At 46.2% G+C, this 22,935-nt stretch overlaps 1 protein-coding gene across 2 annotated transcripts in view; it reads left to right on the top strand.

Moving 5' to 3' along the window:
* LOC144755519 (membrane cofactor protein-like) overlaps window positions 1-22,935 on the top strand; it is a 584,025-nt gene that overhangs the window by 250,766 nt on the left and 310,324 nt on the right. For both annotated transcript variants that reach the window (XM_078644523.1, XM_078644522.1), the window contains exon 5: window positions 8,148-8,330. In XM_078644523.1, coding sequence (XP_078500649.1) covers window positions 8,148-8,330 — 183 coding nt within the window. The remainder of the gene's footprint in view (window positions 1-8,147; window positions 8,331-22,935) is intronic.

The raw sequence follows: 22,935 nt of genomic DNA, 5'->3' as shown, positions 1-22,935 counted from the left end.
TTTAATTTGTAATTTAAAACGTTAATGTAGCAGGAGTTTAGAAGTGTAGATAGTTTAAAAGATTAAATAAACAGGAGTAAGCAGGCAATGAAACATAACAAGTGAGACGGAAAGCCAGAGGCCAGCATCAAACGGACAATACAGAGGGTCTGTTGCTTGTGTGCTCAGCCGTGACCTGCGCCAAGGAGCTGAGAGCGTTGGGAGAAGGGGGTGTAGTGCACGCGCTGGGAAGAGCAGCAGCAGGGAGGGGGTGGCAAATGGTTCTTTGCTTTGGGCGCTCTGTAGTGGGGAAGGGGGGTGGGGCACGTATAGGAGGTGGCAGGAAAAACAGGGACAGGGTAGAAGAAACAGTAAGGGGATGGGATAAGTTAAACAAGAGGCTGGGAAACCAAGAACGTGTAGCTGGAGGGGGCGGGATGGATTACAGAGAAGGAAGACGGGTGGGAGAAATGTTCGAAAAACAAGTAAACGAGTAAAACAAGAGCACTTACAGGGGGCGGAGCAGGGAGAGCGGCCTTTGAAGTGCACTTTACACGGCCGGCCGGCAGTGAAACTGAAAGCATGGCCGGCCGCCGTGAAAGCCTTTGATGACGCAGCAGGGGGAACAGACGGCGAGAGGGTGTGAAAGCAGCAGGGGCAGGCAGGCGGCTGGGGGCATGTGCACGCGCTTTTAAGCGCATGCGCATTAAGCTTCAATTTCACGGGCACTGCAAGGAATCGCCACGATTCCTTGCAAGTTGGTTAAAGACTGTTTAAGCCCCAATAGTCTCGCAAGCTCGATGCGCATGCGCATCGACAGGCGAGACCTAACAACGGACAGCACGCTCTAAGTCACAAACAGACCAATACAGGACCAGCGTAAATGATTTAGTTACTTTTATCAAAGTTTGTAATGTAAGTATGTTGTTGGAACAAAGCAAAAGATGAAAAGACAATGTTACCAAGAGCCAAGAAAGGGGCCCTGCTCAAATCATACTCTCAGAGAAAGAACCTGTGTTAAATTATCCAAAAAGTGGATATATGAAGCTTGGGTTCCCTTAGACTTGTACAGAAACTATTCAAATGTTAAAAACGAATTGCACAAGGGCTGGGGAGCTTACCTGTCCGTCGGTACCTCTCACGATCATCCAAGAGGAAGGGGAGGTACCGAACTTGTTATATGTTATATGTTTTTTCCTCAGCTTGTTAACCTGTTAACCGCCGCGGTAATTCCGCCACTGTGTGGGCGTTTCCTTACGCGGGTGGGGCCGCGTCTGCCGTTGAACGTGCGCTTAAGGGCCGACGGCAGCACGCAAGGTGTTAAACAAGACTAAGGCCCTTTCAAACTTGCTTTTGATATTGCTTTGGGACGTGCTACTGCTGCATCGTGACCTTGGCTGAAATGTAACAATGAAGAGTTGACGGCAGGGACACCCACCCGCTGCTGTAATTAACTTTAATTGTATCATCTGAGAAAATCCTGAGCCGTGTTTGCGCAAATTCTTGATTGTTTACTGGGACATACGTTCCTAACCTTGCCGTTTTTGCGTAATATTTTCACCCTTTCCTACTTGATTTGATTTGACACTTATATAGCGCGTACTGTCACCCTACGGGCATCCTGGCGCTTACGACTGAAAGTGGGTGACCAGAATGGGACAAAGGTCAGGCCAAGGTGAGTAGGAAGGGAGGATTTACACTTGAGACTCAGAGGAAGTTCATTCCATTGGCGGGTACCCACCACATTGAATGCCCTTCCTCCTGACCTGGCTCGTTTAAATCTGGAGACCTGCAGTAGACCAGCACTAGCGGAACGAAGTTGTCTCCTGGGTTGGTACCACATGAATTTTTCCTGCAAAAGAATAGGGTCAATCTTATGCACTGCTCTGACAATCCGACATAAGGCCGTAAACTGGACTCTTTCCTTGATGGGCAGCCAGTGTAGCTCTCTCATAGCCAAGGTGGTAGATGAGCTTTGTGACCTATTAAGTGCTAATTTCGCTGCTGCAGACGGTACTCTCTGTAATCCCTGAATGATGTATTGTGGGGCACCTGAATACAGAGAGTTACAGTAGTCAAGTCTACTTAACACAGTGCTTCTTACCACCAGTGGGCGTAACTTGCATCGCCCGCCTTTCTACCCCCAATCCTCCCCTAAGTAAAGTTTACACAAACAAAGCACTTCCCAGAATCAGTCTTAGGACATCTACATTGCCCTGAGAAAGAGAAACAAAACTATCTAATTTGACAAAAAGCACAACAGTTGCACTGGTAAGAGAGTGCAGCCTGGTTACTTCATGGGTCAGCTGCATACGCCTCTTACTGTTTACAGACAGCCAGTGGCAGACCATTTGCTCTGCACTCCTGTATTTTGCTTTATGGTGAGGGCATCATAAACTACCAGCACAGTCCCTCTATCTCCTACCACCTGGCTTCGCTGGGAGGTAGACCTAACCTGGGGCCCCGTGTCTGATTGGAAGGGAGAGGGGAGAGCAACAGAATGGGATGGAGGGGAGACAACACAGTGAAAGCAAGAGCAACGACCTCCTAGTAAGAGCCCATGCCTGCAGTTCTTCCTGAGACCAGAACCAGTCCACGATCGGGGCACAGACTGCCCCCACCTCCAACGTGCACAAGCACCAGCCAAAGACACCCTGCAGCTTGCAACCTTTGTTAGGCACAGACACTGCGAAGAAACAGCGAGGTGCCCGAAAACTAAAAAAAAGCCGATGCAACCGTACAACCCCTTTCACCGGACTTAATAACTATGGAAGCACAGCCAATAAATGAAACAAACAAACCCAAAACTGATCAGAATGGACCCTAACTTTCCTCGTTGTAGGATAGGATTTAACTGTATGGAAGAGTCAGTTGTTCTCAAACAGTACAAAAAAAATAAACACAACATACCGTATCGAACATGTGTCAGAGCCGAGCAATTGGAAGGAAAACGAGTACACAACAAAAGAAATGCACTGCAATTAAAGAACGGTGGGAGGAGGCTGTGGGCAGCGGCGTCACTGAAACAATTTCAATTAAAACTAGCCGCCCTGCCAGCAAGACGTGACGACGACCATGTCTCACACTTAAACTGAAAGCGTGATGCAGATTGAAAACCAGTTGTGCAGCGTTAATTCCTTTTAACATGCATCAGCCTGCTCTTTCCCCTTAACTGTGCCTTGGCCTCTTCAGGGAGCTGCGGTGTAACTCGAGCCTGCCTGCCTCCCCGGCCCCTCCCCCTCTGTCTCTAGCAGTGCTGCGCTGCGTGTTCTCTCGTGCCTGTAAAGGCTGCCAGTATTAAGAACCCGGTGTGTTGTTTTTTAACACAATAACTGTCTCCTGCCTGCAGCGAGTGTAAACCAGAGAGCAAGCAGGCTGCATGCTACACAAACAACCCAGGTCAAACAGGATTACTTTAGAAGCCATCCCAGAGTAATTGGATGATCATCCAACTACTGCAGAAGTCATTTTCACATCATCTGAGTTTAGAAACTTGAACCTGATGATTCGCAAATGACTTGAAAATGAGTACGGATGACTTCACAAGGTGTGACTATTCCTTATGACTTCAGGAGGATTTAAAAATGAGTATCTGATGACGTCAAAAGGTGTGACTATTCCTGATGACTTCAGGAGGGTTTCAAAATGAGTGTCTGATGACTACACAAGGTGTGACTATTCCTGATGACTTCAGGAGGATTTAAGAATGAGTATCTGATTGCTTCATATGGTCCCGTTGTTCTTGATGATGTGAGGATGATTTGAAAATAAACATCCAAACCTCCACAAGCATACTTTCTTTTTAACATGGTGAAATTACTCCTGGTGTTTTAAGAATGATTTTCAATTACCCCAAGAATATACACACTACTCTGCTTTAAATTTTTGGCAGAAAGGTCCAACCTGCTGAGTGATTTCAGAATTATCTGCTAATTACTACTCAGTGAACACTATTTAGGTATTAAATGAGTGTTCTTTAAATGCAAATTAGCATACAGTGTGATTCACAAGACTATGAAAAAAAGTCACAGGTAAATATGTTGAGTTTTTTTTCAATTTTACATCATTTTTATTTATAATCATCCTTATTAACAAGTATATTGTAATAAAATGTTCAAAACATGTTAATTTTGATTCCACTTGATCAATTGTAGGTAGGGCCAATGGAATTAAGCAGCAATGGAGTACGAAATTATTGGGCAGTATTGTTTAAACCATGCAGCTGGGTAAAACAAAGTATACATTTACAGAATGCAACTTATACAGAACGTTCTGTAAAATTGGTAAATTTAGCTACTTGACATTTTAAAAAGGGGTTACAGGCTCGAGCAACTTGGAACTTTACATCATTTTTTAATTGTGCGATGAGCGATACTGCAAAGTAATGAGAAAAAAAATAGCTGCTTCAGCAGAATTGTGCAGCAGTGAGAAACCTAATATGGTGACTTTCGGTGGGTGGCTGTGGTCTCCAACAGAGACCCTTCCTGAAACATGTTTCCTAATCAGATTCTGAGTCTAACATTATGCGCCATCTCCTGCTACGTCACTTGGTCGTACACCCTCATAGATATTGCTTGCAGAGCTTGAGCATCACCCCAGTCTCCACCTTTTCATGACAACTGTCCTACCTTGGAAAACCAAAGGCTGGAACACCCCGAGGCTGGAAAAAGTCCAAAGTACAAATTTCAGGGTAAGTAGCTAAAACCTTGCCTTGGTGATCCTGGGAAGCATCAGCATCTTCACAGAGGGTGACGTTTCCTGACTTTGTGGGTGAAGGGTGAATATTCACCTGTCTCTATTTTCATCACATAGACCGATATAAAGTGCATAGCAGTGTATAAATAACTATACACTTTCTCACCCACCAATTACAAAGCACTTTACTTATCAAAAGTTAGACCGATTGACTTTATCACTGCTTGCAATTAATACTGCATTTTTCTATCTTTCACATGAAAGTAGTCTGTCTAAATCATGTATATCTACATGTATATAGGGGAGTGCAAAATCTACATAATTTATTTTACGAGTAATTACACAAAATTACGGCAAATGTGCACAAAATTGCAATATTTACTTGAAATGCAAATCCATAATTGTGTACTATGTTGTGATGTGAAATGTGTTAATTTTTGGTGCAAGGACGCATTTACACAAATTCAGTGAACAGCAGCTACTCGCGGTCAGTTGTTCCCGTTCGTTTGCAGTAAATTTTACCACAAAATGCACGTTCAATTTTTAATTATTTCATGTGGCAGGCGTAAATTTCCACAAATTGCGTAAATTATGGCAACCTAATTTTGTCCATGCCTAGTGATTATATTTGGTATTTGTATAACACAAACATGGGCAAAAGGATGAAAGGCAAAAATACTGTCAAAAGATTGTATGGGAGGGAAAGAGAATTTCTGGCAGTACAAAACTGTGACTTATAGAAGACCGTATTCCATTATTTAGAGGAAAACAGCTGCCTTTTACTGAGCACCTGACCCGCATGCAAATAGTCCCTGTTCTAAGTCAGCTAGGTCAGCCAAATTCTTGTAGGGAATTGCAAGTCACTTGTTTGAATTTCTGCATGGTGACTGATTCTTTCATCCTCTTCAGTAAAAACTGGACAAAAATCACAACCTTGGTTTCAATAACACGCCCCTACCCTGCTGCTACCGCTGTCTGGGACACCAATGTGGAATGAAAAAAAAAGTGCTCACCGACCAGTTAAAGGAGACCGTTAAAAAAAAAAAAAGCGGTCATACAGAGAGGCGTTCTGTCGGTAACTTATTATTATAACTTGCTAGCACCCGTTCCCCTGCCCAGGGCTGTGTAATTTAAAAGGGAGACCTGCTCACGGTGTTAGCGGCTGTTACACTTTCTGTCACACATTGCTGGGCTGTGTATGGTGAGGTTGGCAAAACTTTAACACCGCTCACCTTTAATGCACCTAGAGGATTGCAACGAGGCCTGCATTCCGCATTATCTTACTCTGATATCAGCTTATTATGATGGCTAGGAAAGCGGCATGTCAGCGCGTGAAAAGCCAAGTGAAGTGGAAGCCCGATGCAAAAATGAACACGCGGCTGCCATTACCAAACACAAGTGAAAGAAAATAGTGCTGAGCCACAACATAAAGGCACCGTGTATTTCCGACAGTAAACGATCCAATCCGGATGGGCGGAGCTAAAAGGAGACAGGGCGGTGACAAAAAGCCTGAATATCAATTAGAAGCCAGCGTTTAACATAATTGATGATGCTACCCAATAAGAAAAGTGGGCAGGGCTTCGAGTCCATTTCTAAAATCCCCTCTACCACAATATGTCTCTCAGAGCGAAGAGCGCATGCGCGCTCCAGTGCTAAGCCTGCGAGACCTAAAAAAGCCCACAAAAAGGAAGCAAACAAATGTGAGTTACAAACCATAAAGGCAATGATAAGCAGTTGGCGGAATGCAGCCCATGGAAGCTTTCCGAATATCCCCAAGACGTCTATAGTAATCCAGGCAGCTGCGCCGTCTGGTAGGTTTGACCTAAAAAGCACCCTTCTGTTCCTTGAAATTCTGTTTGACTAGGTACAGAGAGAAGTAGGTGAGGTGTATAGAACATTTTGTGGCTCATCAGCTACAGCCATTCGACAAAGTTCTCTAACATTTTGACTATTGCCTCAATCAAGTAATATCAAAGAATTTTTTTTTTAAAAGGACCTTCTTTTTTAGCAGTGACTGTAATTGATGATTTAATCGTGTGGTCACATACTGGGGTTTATCCTCTGGAAATCTGACCTCCATATGCATCATCTTTGACCATTAAGGCTTTGAATAAATTCTTTGTACTTGATGAAATCTCTCTTGTATGTTACATGGCTACAGGTTGAAAAATATATATTTAGGAGTTGTTTACTTGAGCATTGCCATTCAGGGCTCTGGACTCCGCTTTATTGGCATTTTGAAATGAGACCTGTTCCCAAACCCAAGATGGCTCTAAAATCGTCGAAGTAACTGTGGCAACCTGCTGTCTCAGATTAATTCTTTAGTGTCTAAATGCATTTTTACCTTAAGGAAGGTTTGGAAATGACATGCTTACTTTTCAATCAGTGCCTTAAAAACTATGGGCCCGATTCACAAAGGTAAAGTTAGACGAAAATTAAACTTTACGACTTTCGGTATTCACAAAGGGCATATACGAGTAGTAAATGCCTTTGTGAATATCGATAGCCATAAAGTTAGACTTTCGTCTAACTATACCTTTAGGAATCTGGCCCTATGTAAGCAGTAACTGGATCCTGCCTGGACTATGCCAGTGCTATCTATCTTGACATATCCAAGGGAGATTTCTCTAAATTACAGATGATTCGTCTTTCTATAGCCACACTGGTTTTTAATCACCCAGGAAATCTCATACCACTCCTCTCCTGAAGATATTGCACTGTATGCCTATACAACAACACTACAGATTAAAACATGCTGGGGCATATTAGCAAGAACCTTGTTAAAATTATCGCCGTTTTAGCGGCAGGAAACAGCCGCTAAAACGGCGATAATAGGCTTGCTAATATGCGTTATAGATTTCCAATTGAAGCTCATGTTAGATGTGAAGGACATCTAACATGGGCTTCAATTGGAATTCCATAGAGCATATTATCAAGCCCATTATCGCCATTTTAGCGGCAGTTTTCTGCTGCTAAAACGGTGATAATTTTATCGCCTGTCTTGATAATATGCCCCCAAATTCCTGAAGTTGGATGAATATGGCCCTTGTATAAAAATCATTCTGCTATCTCATGCTGTGTTCTGAGAACTTTTTCTCCACCATTCAGATGGCCACCTTCAGCTGCAGCAGAACAGGATATTGAAAGTTGGCTTTTGAATGGGTAGAGGTACACAAGAGACGTGCACCTTGTCAAACCACACAAGTGTTAGCACTTGACAGATTGACGCTCTGCCATGTGTTAAATGGAATTTACAGAGTGGATTGAAATAATCACATGGATTGAGAGGACCTATGTTATTTGAGTAAGTAACTTGACCTGTTATGAGAATCGATGTATACCACAATCTGAACAATCTGAAGTAAAACACAACAGGTTGAAACCAGGTATGTTACGTTGGTACACCTGCAATGGCCCTTCTTCCATACAGTATAAATGAGCCCAAGGCAACACTTATTTTTCTTTCTCTTTAGCTGTGATATGTGTCCAACCACCAGAAATACAAGATGGCACGCACACTGATGCGGACAAGGAAGAGTTTACATATCAACGTGCAGTTACGTACTCCTGCAAAACCGGATTTTCACTTATTGGGAAATCAACAATATCTTGTACAGCAGCTGGAACCTGGAGTGACCCTGCTCCTAAATGTAAAAGTAAGCAAAGTTAAAACACTTGTAGTTATAATTTTTCAAGAATGCTTTCCTTAAGTTCATTTAGCATTGCAAGACCTACTGAGGTGTGAAGATCTATACCAAGTTTTGCGAGAGGCTGGGCCAAGGTCCATATTAGAAATCTCTAATTTCTGTTCTCCATGGGCTCTCGTGCCAAGAGGTCAGTCCTGTAAGGGCTCTTTCAAATGTAGGAAGTGAGGTGAAAGCCCTTAACTCGATTGGCTAGTGCTCCAGTGCAGCCGGGGCTGTAGACTAAAGACTGTGCAGGAGAGTATTCAGGTGAGGGGACGTTGCTTGGTACTAAGTGATAGGGAGAGGAGTGGTGTGGTGCAGTGGCCGGAGAGGCTGATTCCGGAGTGTGGGGCTCATGGTTCGAACCCTGGCTTCAGCTCAGCATCTTGTGACTCTGGGCAATAGCTCACTTTATCTCCCCAATGGCCCTCAGCGCCTGGATACCCTTACATGTGATAAGTTCACGCTTTACAAATGCGGAATTATTGTAGAATCAGATGATCTATCGGAGATATGGATGAGCGAAGTTAAGAATATTTTAGAAGTTTAGATTAAGGCTCCTTTTTGGACGGATGCTACCTGGGTAAAGGAGAATCTTGATTTGGTGTTTCAGAGGAGGCGCAAGGTGTTCATAATATTGCTGAGTGCTCTTCTATGGGAGTCCTAGTCCATTGTAGCTGTTTCACTTTCCATATAGGCCATATAGGATTTACATAAAAGGCAGATGTGAACAGAGGTGGCAATTTAAATCTTTATGAATTACTTAGTACAAATTACCCACTGTGAATATTCAAAGTTTAAGGAGTTGTAATTGCTGCAACAGGATCCGGGGTTTCTCTCCCTGGTAAAGATGTTTTCAGAACAAAATATTTTTAATATTGATTTTTACAAAGATCGACTCCACAATATTAGCTTGCACTATATCATCGAAGTAGAGCTGTAGGTGGAATAGTGAATCTATAATTCCTGATGTATGCTTAACTTGACAATATATTGGGAGTCGATATTGCGGAGTCAGTGTATATATAGGAGGGGTTGATATTTCTCTTGTCAATATTTTGACATGCATCCATAACATTTTGCAACAATGGGCAAAATAGTGCATTTTAAATCAGAATTTTACCTGAAGTGTTTGACTGCAGTGTTTCTCAAAGGACAAAATTCTCAGTCATGGTTGTTGAATGTTCAAAACGGGTGAGGGTAACAGCAGCCATGAACATCAGCGGCTTGGAAGGGGCGGCAATACAAGTAGAAGTGGAAGTGGTGACACCCCCACATGATGGTAAGGACCTCTTTCTCTGTGTGCATGGGTTTTTATGAATCTGTGAGAGCTCTGCTGGCGTATGCAACAGGGGCCCAGTGGTCATCCCCAGCATGTTGCATCATCACAGGCCCCAGACCTATGGGTTTGGCATCAACTACTAACTAACTTACTTTGGCGGAGTCGAAGTAGGACACCACAGTGTCTTGGAGAAGTTTCTTCTTGATCACTTGGAAGGAGTCGGCTTCCGCCGGACCCCACACCCATTGTGTTGACGCTTGGTGAGGTGTCTTAACAGACCTGCTAGTGGGGCCAGGTTGGGGATGAACCTCCCTCAGTCTGTTTCAAGGCTGAGGAGGGGGTGGCTGCATCCCTGATGTCGATGCATTTGAATTGGTACACCTTGGAAAAAGATATAGCCAAAGAATACCAACTTTTACCGGAAGAATTGGTATTTTGCATGGTTGAGGGTGAGGCCAGCTGTTGCGACACTTGTGAGGGTGGCATGCAGATGGCAGCGATGACTATCAAGGGTGGGCCCTTATATGAGGATGTCGTCACTAACATTGCTGATACCTTTGAGGCCTGTCAGGACCTCCTAGGTTGCATTTTGTAAGACCTCCGCTGCTGATGATTTCCGAAGTTGAGCCATCGTGCCAGGAGATAGTAGTGATATACCTGCTATCCTTGTGTAGCTTTAGTTGGTGATAGCCAACGTTCAGGTCCAGTTTTGAGAACCAGGTAGAGCTGTGATGTTGGTGTGGGGGAGATGTGCCATTCTCTTCTATTTGCTTTATTGGGGAGCCTCATGTCGATGCAGATGCAACCTGACTACTTGGGTTTGTTGGCAGTTACCATAGGAGATATCCAATGGGTCCTGCCAGAGACTTTTTCAATGACTACTGCATATTCCAATTTTTGTAGCTCTACATCCACCATTAAACAGAAGTGGAAAGGGGCTCTGCAGTGTGGAACTGCCATTCGGTGGACTTGGGACTTGACGTGAAGTGAGATTGGGGGACCTTTCAGGCAACCTAGAACAGTGAATAGGCAAGGACAGTTAAGGAGCAGCTTGTCCACGCCGCGAGGCGTATCCCAGGTCCATGGTGAAGTGAATGAGCTGTGTCGCAGCGGTGGTGCATTTAAAAGTCTGGGGAGGGGACAATGAATTTCACTGTGCATGCGTAGGTACTCTGGGATGCTACACAGGTGAAAATGCCTTGACCTCCAATGTGGGGTCAGGACATGCATGCAGGTGTGCGCTTCAGTGGCAGGACGTGGCCATGTGCTGTGTTATAATACTTTCATGCCTAAAATGCTGCCACAATGATTCCTAGGGCAATGCCAGTGAGGAACCTCAGGCTTCCTGCTTACTCCCTCCAGTCACCTAAGCCTAATTAGGTGGGCAAGTCACTATTATGCAGATGCTGCACTCAGCAGCTTTTCACAGCGAGCTCAATCCTTACGTAGACAAGGAACTACTACATACATTAAGGTGTTAGCAATATATTACATTGTTAAAAAAAATACTAGAAATTCGCTGAATAAAACAAAACTTAAAGTGACATAGTTAGTGGTATTAGTAATGTGTTACTCTGTTACAAAAATATCTTAGAAATTGATTGAAAAAAGGTTAAAATGGGGTAAAAGTAGGGGTAAATGTCAATTTCAAAATACAATTTTAAACAGAAATTAGCATTGGCAATGACAATAGGTCTAGCTTCAAAAAGAAGATTGCATGGTATTATGAAACATTAAAAGTAAATAGCATGGGAACGAATGTCGTTGTGTGAAAGAGAAGAACTGCATAATTATATTGATGTATGTTAAAAGGAAGCAAAGAACTGCTTAGCTATATTGATGTATGTTTAAAGGTCATGTGACTGTTGCGCTGTCGAGCAGATCGAAAAATCCATGTAGGTTAATAATTGCCCTCCTCCCATCCATGCTGCTGCCAGTGGAAAACAACATAAATTATCTGGTTACCTAAGGCACTTTATAAGCATTCCAGTGTCATGTGTGTGCCCCCGAAAGTTTAATCTTAGGCAGCTGGATATATAAACAAAATTATCATAGCTGTGGAGGGCAAGCACTTTTTTGTGGAAGCACACAAATTCTTCCCAATCAGCCCTTGTAATCCTGGCTCCCTACATGTGGGCGGAGTCAAAGCCCCTCACATAATTGTCTGCAAACAGCTGCACTGTCCATCCAGATTCTAAAAACACTGAAATTGGCCAGATGTAATTTACCGAGCTAACCATACTTGCAATACTTGCAACCGCCAGGTACTGCTTATGACCTTACATTACTCATGACATGTTGAATTACATCATTAATGACATTATCTATCAGAATTGTTTGAAGCATACATTACATACACATAAGTGCCTATATAAAATAACTAGCAGCCCGTCCCGACGTTGTCCGGGTATGAAATAGAATGTGTGTAATGTGTGTATTTGGCAAGGGCAATTTATTTTAAAATCTCACAGTAGACAACATTTTTTGTTTCATTAGAATAGGGACGGAGAAGGGCCAGCTGCAGCCCTGGTTAATGTTAGCAGGCGCGTGTAATTGGTGTAGTGATCCGCCGCCTGAGCCCGGCTACAGCCCTGGTTGACGTTAGTAGGCGCGTGTAATGTCATTGAATGAGAGAGTTATCAGCCGCGGGTAAATCCGTTTAATGAGATAGTTCAGTGACAGCGAGTAGGAGAGGCTGCAGTAATTGTCCCCGCAGACATGCTCATTTGCATGTTCCCCCGCTTGTGGCCCAGATGCAGGCCTGTTTGATGTTAGCAGGTGTGTGTTCCCCCACTTGAGGCCCAGCTGCAGCCCTGGTTGATGTTATCAGGTGCGTGTAATTAGTGTACTGATCCGCCGCCTGAGCCCGGCTGGAGCCCTGGTTGATGGTAGCAGGTGCGTCTAATTTCATTGAATGAGAGAGTTCAGTAACAGCGCGCAGGAGAGGCTGCAGTAATGTTACTTACCAGGCCTCCAGCTGAACGCGTTTGTCATGCCCCCAGCACATGGCCACAGCAGACGATCTTCTGATTAATGTACGACCCACATGGTAGGAAGGTCAGAACGTAGCACACGCCCCCAGCGTTTCTCACGCCCCCAGCGTGCCTCTTGATGCGGCGCAATTGCGTTCACATGGCATGAAGGCCTGACACACGCCCCCAGCGTTTCTCACGCCCCCAGCGTGTCACGCCCCCAGTGTGCCCCTTGATGCTGTGCAGCAACGTAAGGCGTTTGTATGTACGACTCACATGGCATGAAGGGCGGACACACGCCCCAGCGTTTGTCACACCCCCAGCGTTTGTCACGCCCCCCAGCACAGGCCCACAGCCCACGATGTGATGGCCGTACCACACGCCCCCAGTGTTCGTCACACCCCCAGCCCACGCCCACAGCACAACGCAGGCACGCCCACAAGGGACTACTTTGCTGGCACGGTTCTTTTACCTTTTAAATGTATATAGTGTCCTACAGTACCATTGTATGTCTTGCACTGTATGATTGTGATGAACACCACTGTTTCTTGAAAAGTTAATAAAAACAATTTAAAAAGAAAAATGTATATGGTGGCCGTCTGCATAGCCTATGTCCTTCTGCTGCAACTGCTCTTTCCAACGCTGTATTGGGTGTTGTGATTGGTGCTGTGGTTACTGAGATTACCCGCCTCAAAGGTTTGGGCTCTCTCTTTATAATATCAGTATGGATGAGGTAATAGTCCACTCTCTCTAGACTCAGAAGCCTTATTAGGTAGCCAAGCCCCTATTACACTCATCCTTTGCAATGTGACTCCCAATCCCCATTAGGTGCTTAAGCCTGCAATACACACCATCTTCAACTTGTACACAACTCGTCTCTGAGACCTCACTTCTTCGAGACGACCATGCCCCATTAGGTGGCCTAACTCCTATGTACAGCCTTCGCCTTGTACACACATTTTCAGAGAGCCCTCTACCTACACACTCCCAAACCCTGTTAGTTGGTGAAAGCTCTATTTCACACAGTCCTTGTCCTACAGACAACCCTTCACAGAGAGACCACACTCTCCTCACATGCAATCTTCCTTATGAGACCAAGCATTTTTTTATCGTTCCCCCTCTCCCACGCTCTCACCTTCTTCCTTCCATTTTCTCGCACCGGCACCTCGTTTTCTGCACCCCACTCTCTATCTTTATTGTTCTCGTACTCTGTCAGCCTCTTCTCTCTCCCTCTCTTGCAATCCCTTCTGCCTCTAGCTCGAACATCTTTCTCTCGGCCTCACCTCGGAGTCTTGCTCACACCTCTCCTTCTCTCTCCCCCATTTCATCCTCCCCCTCTCTTAGCAACCCTCTATCTATCTCCCTCATCTACTTTCCACTCTCTCTCTCTTTAACCCCCGCACACCCTCTCTCCTTTCTGCAGTTTGGAGACACATCTACATACTTAAAGATGTCAGATAGGACTGTGCGTTACTAATTTGAGTTTTGAAAATGAAGGGTAAATAATAATCTTTCTGTTGAGGCCTTTCTGTGCCCAGTCAAGTTAGTGAGATGTGCCCTACCAGTTCTTTCATTAGTTGTTCTAATTATCATCACCGTTGTGACACACATCTGGGGACTTTTTTCCTTTGAAATACTTGCGGTATGACAAGAAAGTTATCTGCGATCGCATGCAGATGGATGCGTTTGAGGAGGAGGCATTCGCAGTCATTTAAGACTTATTTAGCTGTAAGTAGGAGGTTCTCTTACACAGGGCCATGTACCCAGTTGTCCACATATCATGCGGCCAGAGGAAGAGAACTGAAATATACCAAATCAGATCCACACACCGACAACTCAAAGACACATGAGCAGCACAGACGCCTCGAAACACAACCATCACCTCAGAGCAATGGCAATCAAGCAAATGCCAAGCAAATGCCAGCGGCCTGGGTACTAATGAAATACATCAGTAAATCAACAAATTGCCCAGACTCATCAGTTGCTTAACAGGGAAATTATCCGATTATTGCACAGGAGCTACCTGCTCTGCTCAGACTCACCAGTTGACTACCAATGTATTACTTCAAAGGAGCGTACCTTGCGCGCCCCACAGCAGAGACAGTAATGACTCCTGGGGAGAACCTGGGTGACCCAGACCCTCGCTCGCTGCCCCCAGTGTGCTATGACCCTTCTACCTGTTGATAGGACTATGCCTCTTCACTGCTCCTGGGTGCTAATAAAGCGGAAATTGCCCGTCTGCAACGCATTCAAAATGCGGCTGCTAGAGCCTTAGGACGTCTGCCCCGTTTCAGTTCTACCTCCGCTACTATTCTGAAATTCCACTGGCTTCCTGTAGCTCAGCGGATACAGTTTAAGACCTTATGTATCTCATTTAAAATCTTAAAACAGTCTACCCCTAAAATGCTGGGACCATTGCTGAATATGTATGTGCCTACGCGGGCTCTACGTTCAGCTGGCCAGAATCTGGTTGAGGACCCCCGGTTCAAGCGATGCAGAGCTGGTGGACGTTTTTTCCGTTTCTTAGCAGCAAAACTATGGAATACTCTACCAGTCCATATTCGGGAAATGGAGGAGCTGTATCAATTCAGGAAAGCCATCAAAACTCACTTATTTCCTTGAAAATAACCTTTGTTTCCTTTCTGTTCTCAGCTCTGTTTTCACTCAGGATTAGCACCGGGACTCCCTCGTTATAGCAAGTTCTAGTCTCCTTGACTATGAAAGTGTCCGCCCAGTGTGTTCTTGTGGTTTGAGAGTCCGCCATTTAGAGCAGTAATCTCCTTCTACCTGAGTATGGTACTCCTATGTAAGTTGCACACGTCACTTTTCTGTTGTAGCACACTGTTTGGTACCTCTTAACATTGTTTTTGCTTCCGGTACTTGCACATGTGCCACCATTGCCTACGGAATCTTATGTCCTTGTCTTTGACTGCCTGCCATGTATTCCAGTATTTTACCTCTACTTGTACATTGTACGCCTTTGTAACTTGCATTTATGTCACAATTTCCTCCTGTAATGCACCTTTTGCTTCTTCTTGTATTGTTTGCTCACTGTTATAATCTACTACTGCATTTCCCCTTACCTGCATGTCTCTTTTCTACTGCCCAGCCAGTTTGAGTGTTGGTATGCCTGATGATGTCTAGAATGTTAGAAGTATGATGAGATCGTGGAATGTTAGGTGCTTGAGGAGCTGTGGAGTGTCAGTTGGTGGCTGGCGGAGCAGAACAGAGGCTGCTCCTGGTGGGCATCACATGGACTTGCCATCTTCCTGTGATTTACTGGAACTGTTAGGCAAGTGTTAGCGAGAGAAAGAATGTGCGAGAGAAGACCGAGGCTCTGCGCCTAAACTGGGCCATGGGTTGGATCACGTTAATGATGTCTTGTACTTAGGTCTATGCACCTGAAGACCCTAGGCACTGACTTGGCATGCAATAGTCACAGGAAAACACCAGTTGTACTGACATACTCGCTCGACCGCGCTGGTATTAAAACACCCTGATGTACAGCTCCATAACCTGGAGGAGAAGAACCCTCCGAGCTATCTTGCCAGCAAGGCAAACCATTGGAGGAGTAATTACGGGCACATGAGACCTTACATGTTTGCGCACATGATCTAAAAGAGGAGGGATTCGAAAATTGTACCGCAATGCGTAGGCGGAAAAAAATTGTAAAATGCAAACTGAGAATCAGCCAGTTCGAGCTCGACCTAACCCTTGCCATCAGCAGACGAATGCTGATTGAATAAATAAACAGGAATAATGGCGCTCCTCGGGACACAAGGCCAACTACTGCACTCTAGGTAAAGTTACCTGAGTTGCAATATCAACACGCTGACACAAACGCACCCTGGGTCCCCTGCGGGGATTATTTAAAATTGGGTGCCATTTTTAAAACTCTCGTGGCCCCGAGGGAGGAGGCGGGGCCTTGTTCATGTGGGCGCCATATTCAAAATTGCTCGTGACCCCCTGGGTTGGGGGCTCGGGCACGTCAGGCCAACACCCACTGTGCGCGATGACCCAGAGCTAACAGAGACTATTCTGAGGCACATAGTGGTGGGGCCCAGGTGGGAGGAGAGCCTGGTTGAAGTGCCCTCCCGTGCCTGCCCAAGAGGCCCCCCCACCAACCTCACAAAGCAGGACCTAGTGTGCACAACGCAACAAAGGGGGCTTTAGCAAGGCCCAATATAAACCCAGCCAAGTGCACCCAGAAGTGTTAGCAACCATCGTTCACGCGCCAAAAGAGGCCTGTTTACACAAAAATTTCGCGCTTCCAGTCTGGCCTACGCTGAGACATAGCCGGCCATCGCGATGTTCCCCATGAGCGCCCCGAGAACCATGTCACAGTGCCTGTGGACTGCAGCACCACTCCCCGTCAGGCCCCTGGTTAGGCGTGACACCGCAAATGTAAAACTCTCTTTGCCAAAAAGTGAAGAAGACCAGGAAACCCCCCTTACGCTAATAACAACCAAGCTCTGGCGTGGAGGAAGCCGATAACTGAGGAACAGTGCCACCCTGTGGTGTAAACGCCCTACTGCACCCAGAGTAAGCCCATGCACGATCAATCAGTAAACTTAACGAACACCCACTTAGCTTTCCTTTAGTACAGTGGCTGGCCTACAAGTCTGTAGTACCACTTCAATGAAGCAGCGGTGTTCTTTGTATACCAGCCCTAATAATATATATAACTTAGCCGCATCGCCGCATACATGGCCTCTCCGAAGAACCAAGCACCAAAGCAACTGAATACCGTCAACGCGGGAGCACACAAGCGACTCTGCATGCACCAGAGCATAACTGAGGCCGTGCACCGGAGATTTGGGTGCAGGACAGGGGCAGAGCGGACGCGACCCGCGGCATGGCCTCGCACCCCCACAGTCCTCTCTCCTGAAACCGCAGGAAATCGCAACCCATCCCGGGAGGGAGCAACTCACCGCAAAATAAACGAACCCGGCGAAACGGCGACAGGGTGAGGGGACAAAGAGGCCGCCAGATGGGCAGGGGAGGAATATATACCTCTCCCCGCCTCCCACCCTGGCCGGAAGTGACGAGGAGGACCCTAACAAGGGTCGTGGAACACTGGGCTGCCCCGTGTGCCATCTTGTGGCACTAAGGGGCCGCCCTCTTATGTGTGTCCCCTGCGGGGATGTGTCGGTCAGCCCGCATTCTCGCTTGCCAAGACGATAATGAAAAGTTGCTTGGACACAGCACAAGCCGGCATTTTACTGTAACGACTCAGTAATGTAATTCCTCACTCTAACGTGACCTTTTATTCCCTATCTAAAGAGTTAACTGGAAGAGATGAGAATTATAGTAACCTCAAAATGGTTTCTCAGTTAAGCGATGTTATATGGTGGAAAAGAAAACTGTACTTTTGGCGCTCAAATAAAAGAAAATGGTGTAGGGTTGTCATAACTCACACCATGTGCAGGATCCTTGGCATACTCTTGACTGAAAAGCTTAGCATGGTAGTGGCCAGTTGCGGCCGTCATGACGGGCAGGTGGGGGAAGGAGGGGCTGGATATGGGGTCGTCATGGAGGGAGATTGGGTCGTCATGGGGGGAGATGGGGGAGGCGGGAGGGGTTAGTTTAATTTTAAAAAAAAATAAAAACTTAACTTACCTTCCTACGCCGCTGCCACCTCTACTTCTGGATGGCCCCAACTCCCGACTCCCCCGTCCTGCCTTTTCCAATTCCTGCATCGTCATGGGAGCCTCCCTCCCCTCCGCCAATCACAATGCTGCAATGGCATTGTTGTGATTGGTGAGGCGCATCGGAGAGTGCCGCAGCCGGGCCATTTTCTCTATGTAGGCTGGTGTATGCAGCAACCTACATAGAGAGAAAGGGAGAGTGGGCTGTCCTGCTCATGGGCAGGGGGGAATGGCTTGCCCACTGATGTGCTTACTGACTGTTTGATTCGCCCCAGGGTCAACCAAACAGTACACACAAAAGTGGGCAAGCCACGCCCCCCCCTGCCCTCGAGCAGGAACGCCCACCACCAACCATGCACTTCTGCTTTCTCGCAGTGCGAGAAGCAGAAACATAAAATAGTTATTACCATTTATGTTTCTGCCTTCTCGCACTGCAAGAAAACAGTGAGGAAACGCCCCCACACCCCAATGGGGGAGCCGCCACTGCTTCTAGCTTTTGCTCACTATACCTTTGGGTGTTGGATGACTATAGTAAACTGTCACATTCATTGGATGATGTCATCAGTGATTTATTTGAGAATGTCATGAGTGATGTTACATGTATATGTAAGCAGTAAATGGAGGGGGTGCATGTTACAGTTAGCTCAGGAAACTATAACTGGGTGATATTCAGTAGGCTTTTCTGTTTTTAGTTAAAAATTGCATTTTGTAGCTGACATTTTCACCGGTCTATACACTCACTGTAACTGTTGTTTTTTTAAGTGTGTGTGTGTTAGTTACGGTTAGGCTGATATTTCACTTGTACAAAACCAGCAAAATTCAGCTAACCATAACTCGCGCCCCCTCAATGCACTGCATATGACCTCACATATTACATCACAATTACATAACAACCCTGTAACCTTTGTTTTTTTCACTTAATTTCTAAGGTTTTTAAAATTCTATTTCTTAACTATAACGCCCGTGTAACCTATGGTTTTTCAGTGAATTTCTAAGGTTTTTTAAATGCTAAATCCTCACTATAACATCGATGTAACCTTTGTTTTTAGGTCTCGACTAGCGTAGGTTGCGCATGCGCAGTCTCACTGGCGAGATGTTATGTCTCTTAGTATGGAGCTTAAACTTGCCCCTCTTCTCCATTGGCTGGCTTCTAAACGGCGGCCAGCCATTGGAAAAGAGGTTTGTTTGTCAATCTAAGTCCCGTCCTTTTCGGATTGAGGGGTGTGTTTTTTTCTCTTCTTTCTCTCCTCTTCCCATTGGCTGGAATGTGAACAACAACAAGTCAAAACATGCCCATTGTTTACATTCCAGCCAATGGGAAGAGGAGAGAAAGAAAAACATGCCCCCCAGTCTGAAAATGATGGGGTGTTTCTCCGATCCATTTCTGCTTGACCTCGGATTCGGAGGGAGCCTACCCCTCATCTGCCACGTTTTCACCGCCGCAGCCCGGTAAAGCCAAGAGCACTACCCCTGTTTTAGCAGCCCGCACGTGATCGCCTGTTTACACCTGGTGTCCTGTTTGGTGAAAAAACACACGAGGGGGCGACTTCGCAGGTCTCCTGCGCTGCCCACTGTGGGCACTTTGGCTCCCGTTTCCTCTTCATTTCCCCCCCCAAATTGAGCGCAGTCTGCGCAGAGCGCCCCTACCCTGCCTGCTGCCATTGGAAGAAGCAGAGTGCGGGGCCAGTGAGTCTGGGACGCCTGGGAAAGTGCACGCACAGCTCGGTGAGGCCGGCCATCATTCCGCTGTCCCCGGCGACACCTGTTACTGCAGCAGCGGAGCGGACGGAGGTGAGAGCCCGGAGCCCGCGCGCCCGCCGCACCGAGGAGCAGTGCGGGGAGGGAGAGTGCTGGGAGCCGAGGTATGCGGGAGACCCATGCCAGTTTAAAGGTACAGCAGGCAAGCGACTGAGCTCACCCTCCCCCACGCTGAAATGTTCAAACGAAGGGAGCTGCCCTGGTGGAAAGGGGGCTTGTATACATTCGGGGGGCTGTACACTTCCGTGTTCCCGTTGAGTGTCCGAGGAGAGTCCAGTGCAGGTTGCCGTTCGCGTGTCTTCTGCTTTGGAAGCTGTTTGGTTTTACTTCCACTGCTGGGATGCCTCCGTGCATTCCTGCCTGCTTGGGAAGCCTCTGTGTTGTGGTCTGTGATATCCACGTGTTGCTGATTGTTTGCCGGAGTCTGATACCTGCATGTGATTCCTGCGTCCTCTCTCCGCATGTTGTGTGCACTAATGCCTGTGGCTATGTGCTACGCTCGCAGGGCTGTCTGTACACCGTTGCTCCTGCTTTTGATGTCGGGGTATGCGGGCAGCCTATTTGATGCTTCTTTGCTACTGCATGCAATATCTTGGATGTTTTGTTTCTCTACTAGTGATGGTTGTGTGTTCATGCCTTTGGTGCTTGTGTCACACTGTCCTTTTCCTGCAATTCCTGTATATGGATGCCCCTGGCTGTATGCAGCTCCTGCACGTATCCACTTCTCGTAATTTTTCATGACGGGAGGCCATATCTAGGCAACCAATTACCCTGTACTAACGAGAGAAACGGTTGGTGCTGAGTGCCATTAAAAGTGAAAGGAGCTCCTGCAAGTCATTTACACTATAGTTCACAAGAAGGTTTGCCCCGATAGTTCGAAGTATTATAATCATTCCATCCTCCAACCCCCCCCCTCCCCCCCCCCCCCGCTAGACGTTTGGGTGTAGTTGCGTCCAGAGGTCGAAGTGGGCGCGATCTGTGGATCACGACATGCCCATACTTTTTTATTTTGGCAAAAACCGTTCCCTTACTTTTTGCTAAAAGAATCTTTCCGGGCGGTTAATAATCAAATTAGTAGGTTCCAGCACTCTCCGGTGAGCGGCACATTCCACACCAAGATACTGGAGTAATCTCTGCTGGCCAACCTACACAGGCTGCCCCTTACTCTGTGCCTCTAACCGGAGTACGTTCAAACCAGGATCAACAAAGAAACAATACCCTCAATAAATGTACACGCACGTGCAAAATATACAGGCCACCCCAATGTTATTTAAAAACAATCAATTAAGTTTTTACTCTTTTCTGGAACTCACTTTTACAATTAAATTAATGGAGAACGGATGTGGAAAAAACGGGTTATTCCATATTTACTTACAAGAGTAAAGTACACAATGGCATCATAAAATAGCCAGACCAGCACCTATGTGTCTGTCGGAGAGCAGTCTGTGCAGCGCAGGCCAGAAGCGACCACACCGTCACAGAGGTAAGAGGCACCCTGTCACAACAGGGGCTCACACACCTCAGGACCTGTTCACCAGACTCCCTTTGCTCTATCAGTGGAGGGCACAGAGCAAGAGGGCAGAGCTTATCTGGCGCCTCTGCCTACCATAGGCAGCTCGGTGCCGCGCCCCCATGCGATTGGCTCATGATATCGTCTCAGAGCACCAATGAAGGAGAGTCCACCCATTGGGCTCACTGAGAGGAGGTGTTAGGTTGTTCCCTATTCTGGTTTAGCAAGTTTTCTGAGTGAAACTCTTTTCAGTCAGCTGGGGACCTTGGGCGTGGGCAGTGGGCTGATGAAACCGGCGGGTCCGGGGGCTGATGAAAACGGGGGGTCCGGGGGCCTCCACGTCACATGAGTGACGTTTCGAACATTTGATTATAGCTAAAATTTAATTGGACAATAATCTCATAGCAGAGAGACATACAATCATAGACAGACAGTAATTATTACTGTCTGTGTATGATTATATGCCTCTCTGCTATGAGATTATTGTCTACTTTGCATTTTGGTGTCACCCCATGTAATGGTGTTACCCCGTGTGGTACGCATCCCCCGCACCACTCTAGTGACGCCACTGACTGTCTCTCAGTTTACATATCACTCTCAGGCCTGGGACAGCAGAGATATCTGTCAGCTCACACGAACAGCTGGGCTATCCCAAAGCTCACACAGACCGCACAAGTCTGGGACTGTAGATTTGTTCTTCAGCTCAAACAGATTAGACATTTTCGAGAGGTTCTGAGGCAGTCATTGGTTACCATGCATGCAGCAACCTCTGTCCGTGGGACTGTCTCTGCATGGTGTCCCACAGTATTGGCGCTCTCAGGTGCGTAGCTGAGTGACTCACCTTTAGCATTTCATTTACTCATGCGTTCAGAGCAGTAGTAAGAGTGTCATTTATTAGTAGCATTAGGCTGGCTCTGTCTGTGTGTTTGTGGCTCTGTGTGTGTGTGGCTCTGTCTGTGTGTGTGGCTCTGTCTGTGTGTGTGGCTCTGTCTGTGTGTGTGGCTCTGTCTGTGTGTGTGGCTCTGTCTGTGTGTGGCTCTGTCTGTGAGTGTGTGTGTGTGTGGCTCTGTCTGCGTGTCATGAGCAATGCCAATAGCTCTAACTTTAACAAAGACGAGACCATTGCATTGTAAATGCTTGTTTCAGTGAATCTCTAAGATTTTTCAAATTCTATTTCCCAACTAGGACGTCCATGTAAACTATGATTTTGTTATTGAATTTTTAAGGTTTTTAAATTTTATTTTCTATCTAAAATGGCTCTATTTTTATAAGCTTGTATTTTCTTCAGTGGATTAATAAGGGTTGTTTTTATTTTCTTTACATTTTTTATATTTGCAACAACATTCCAATCCCTCTGGACACGTCACGAAAATGGAACACAAAAGCAGACATTCAATGACCTCCA

Source organism: Lissotriton helveticus, chromosome 5_1, assembly GCF_964261635.1.
Source record: "Lissotriton helveticus chromosome 5_1, aLisHel1.1, whole genome shotgun sequence".
NCBI classification, from domain to species: Eukaryota; Metazoa; Chordata; class Amphibia; order Caudata; family Salamandridae; genus Lissotriton; species Lissotriton helveticus.
Note: the sequence above shows the minus strand (reverse complement) of the source record. Positions and strands in the feature narration are given on the sequence as shown.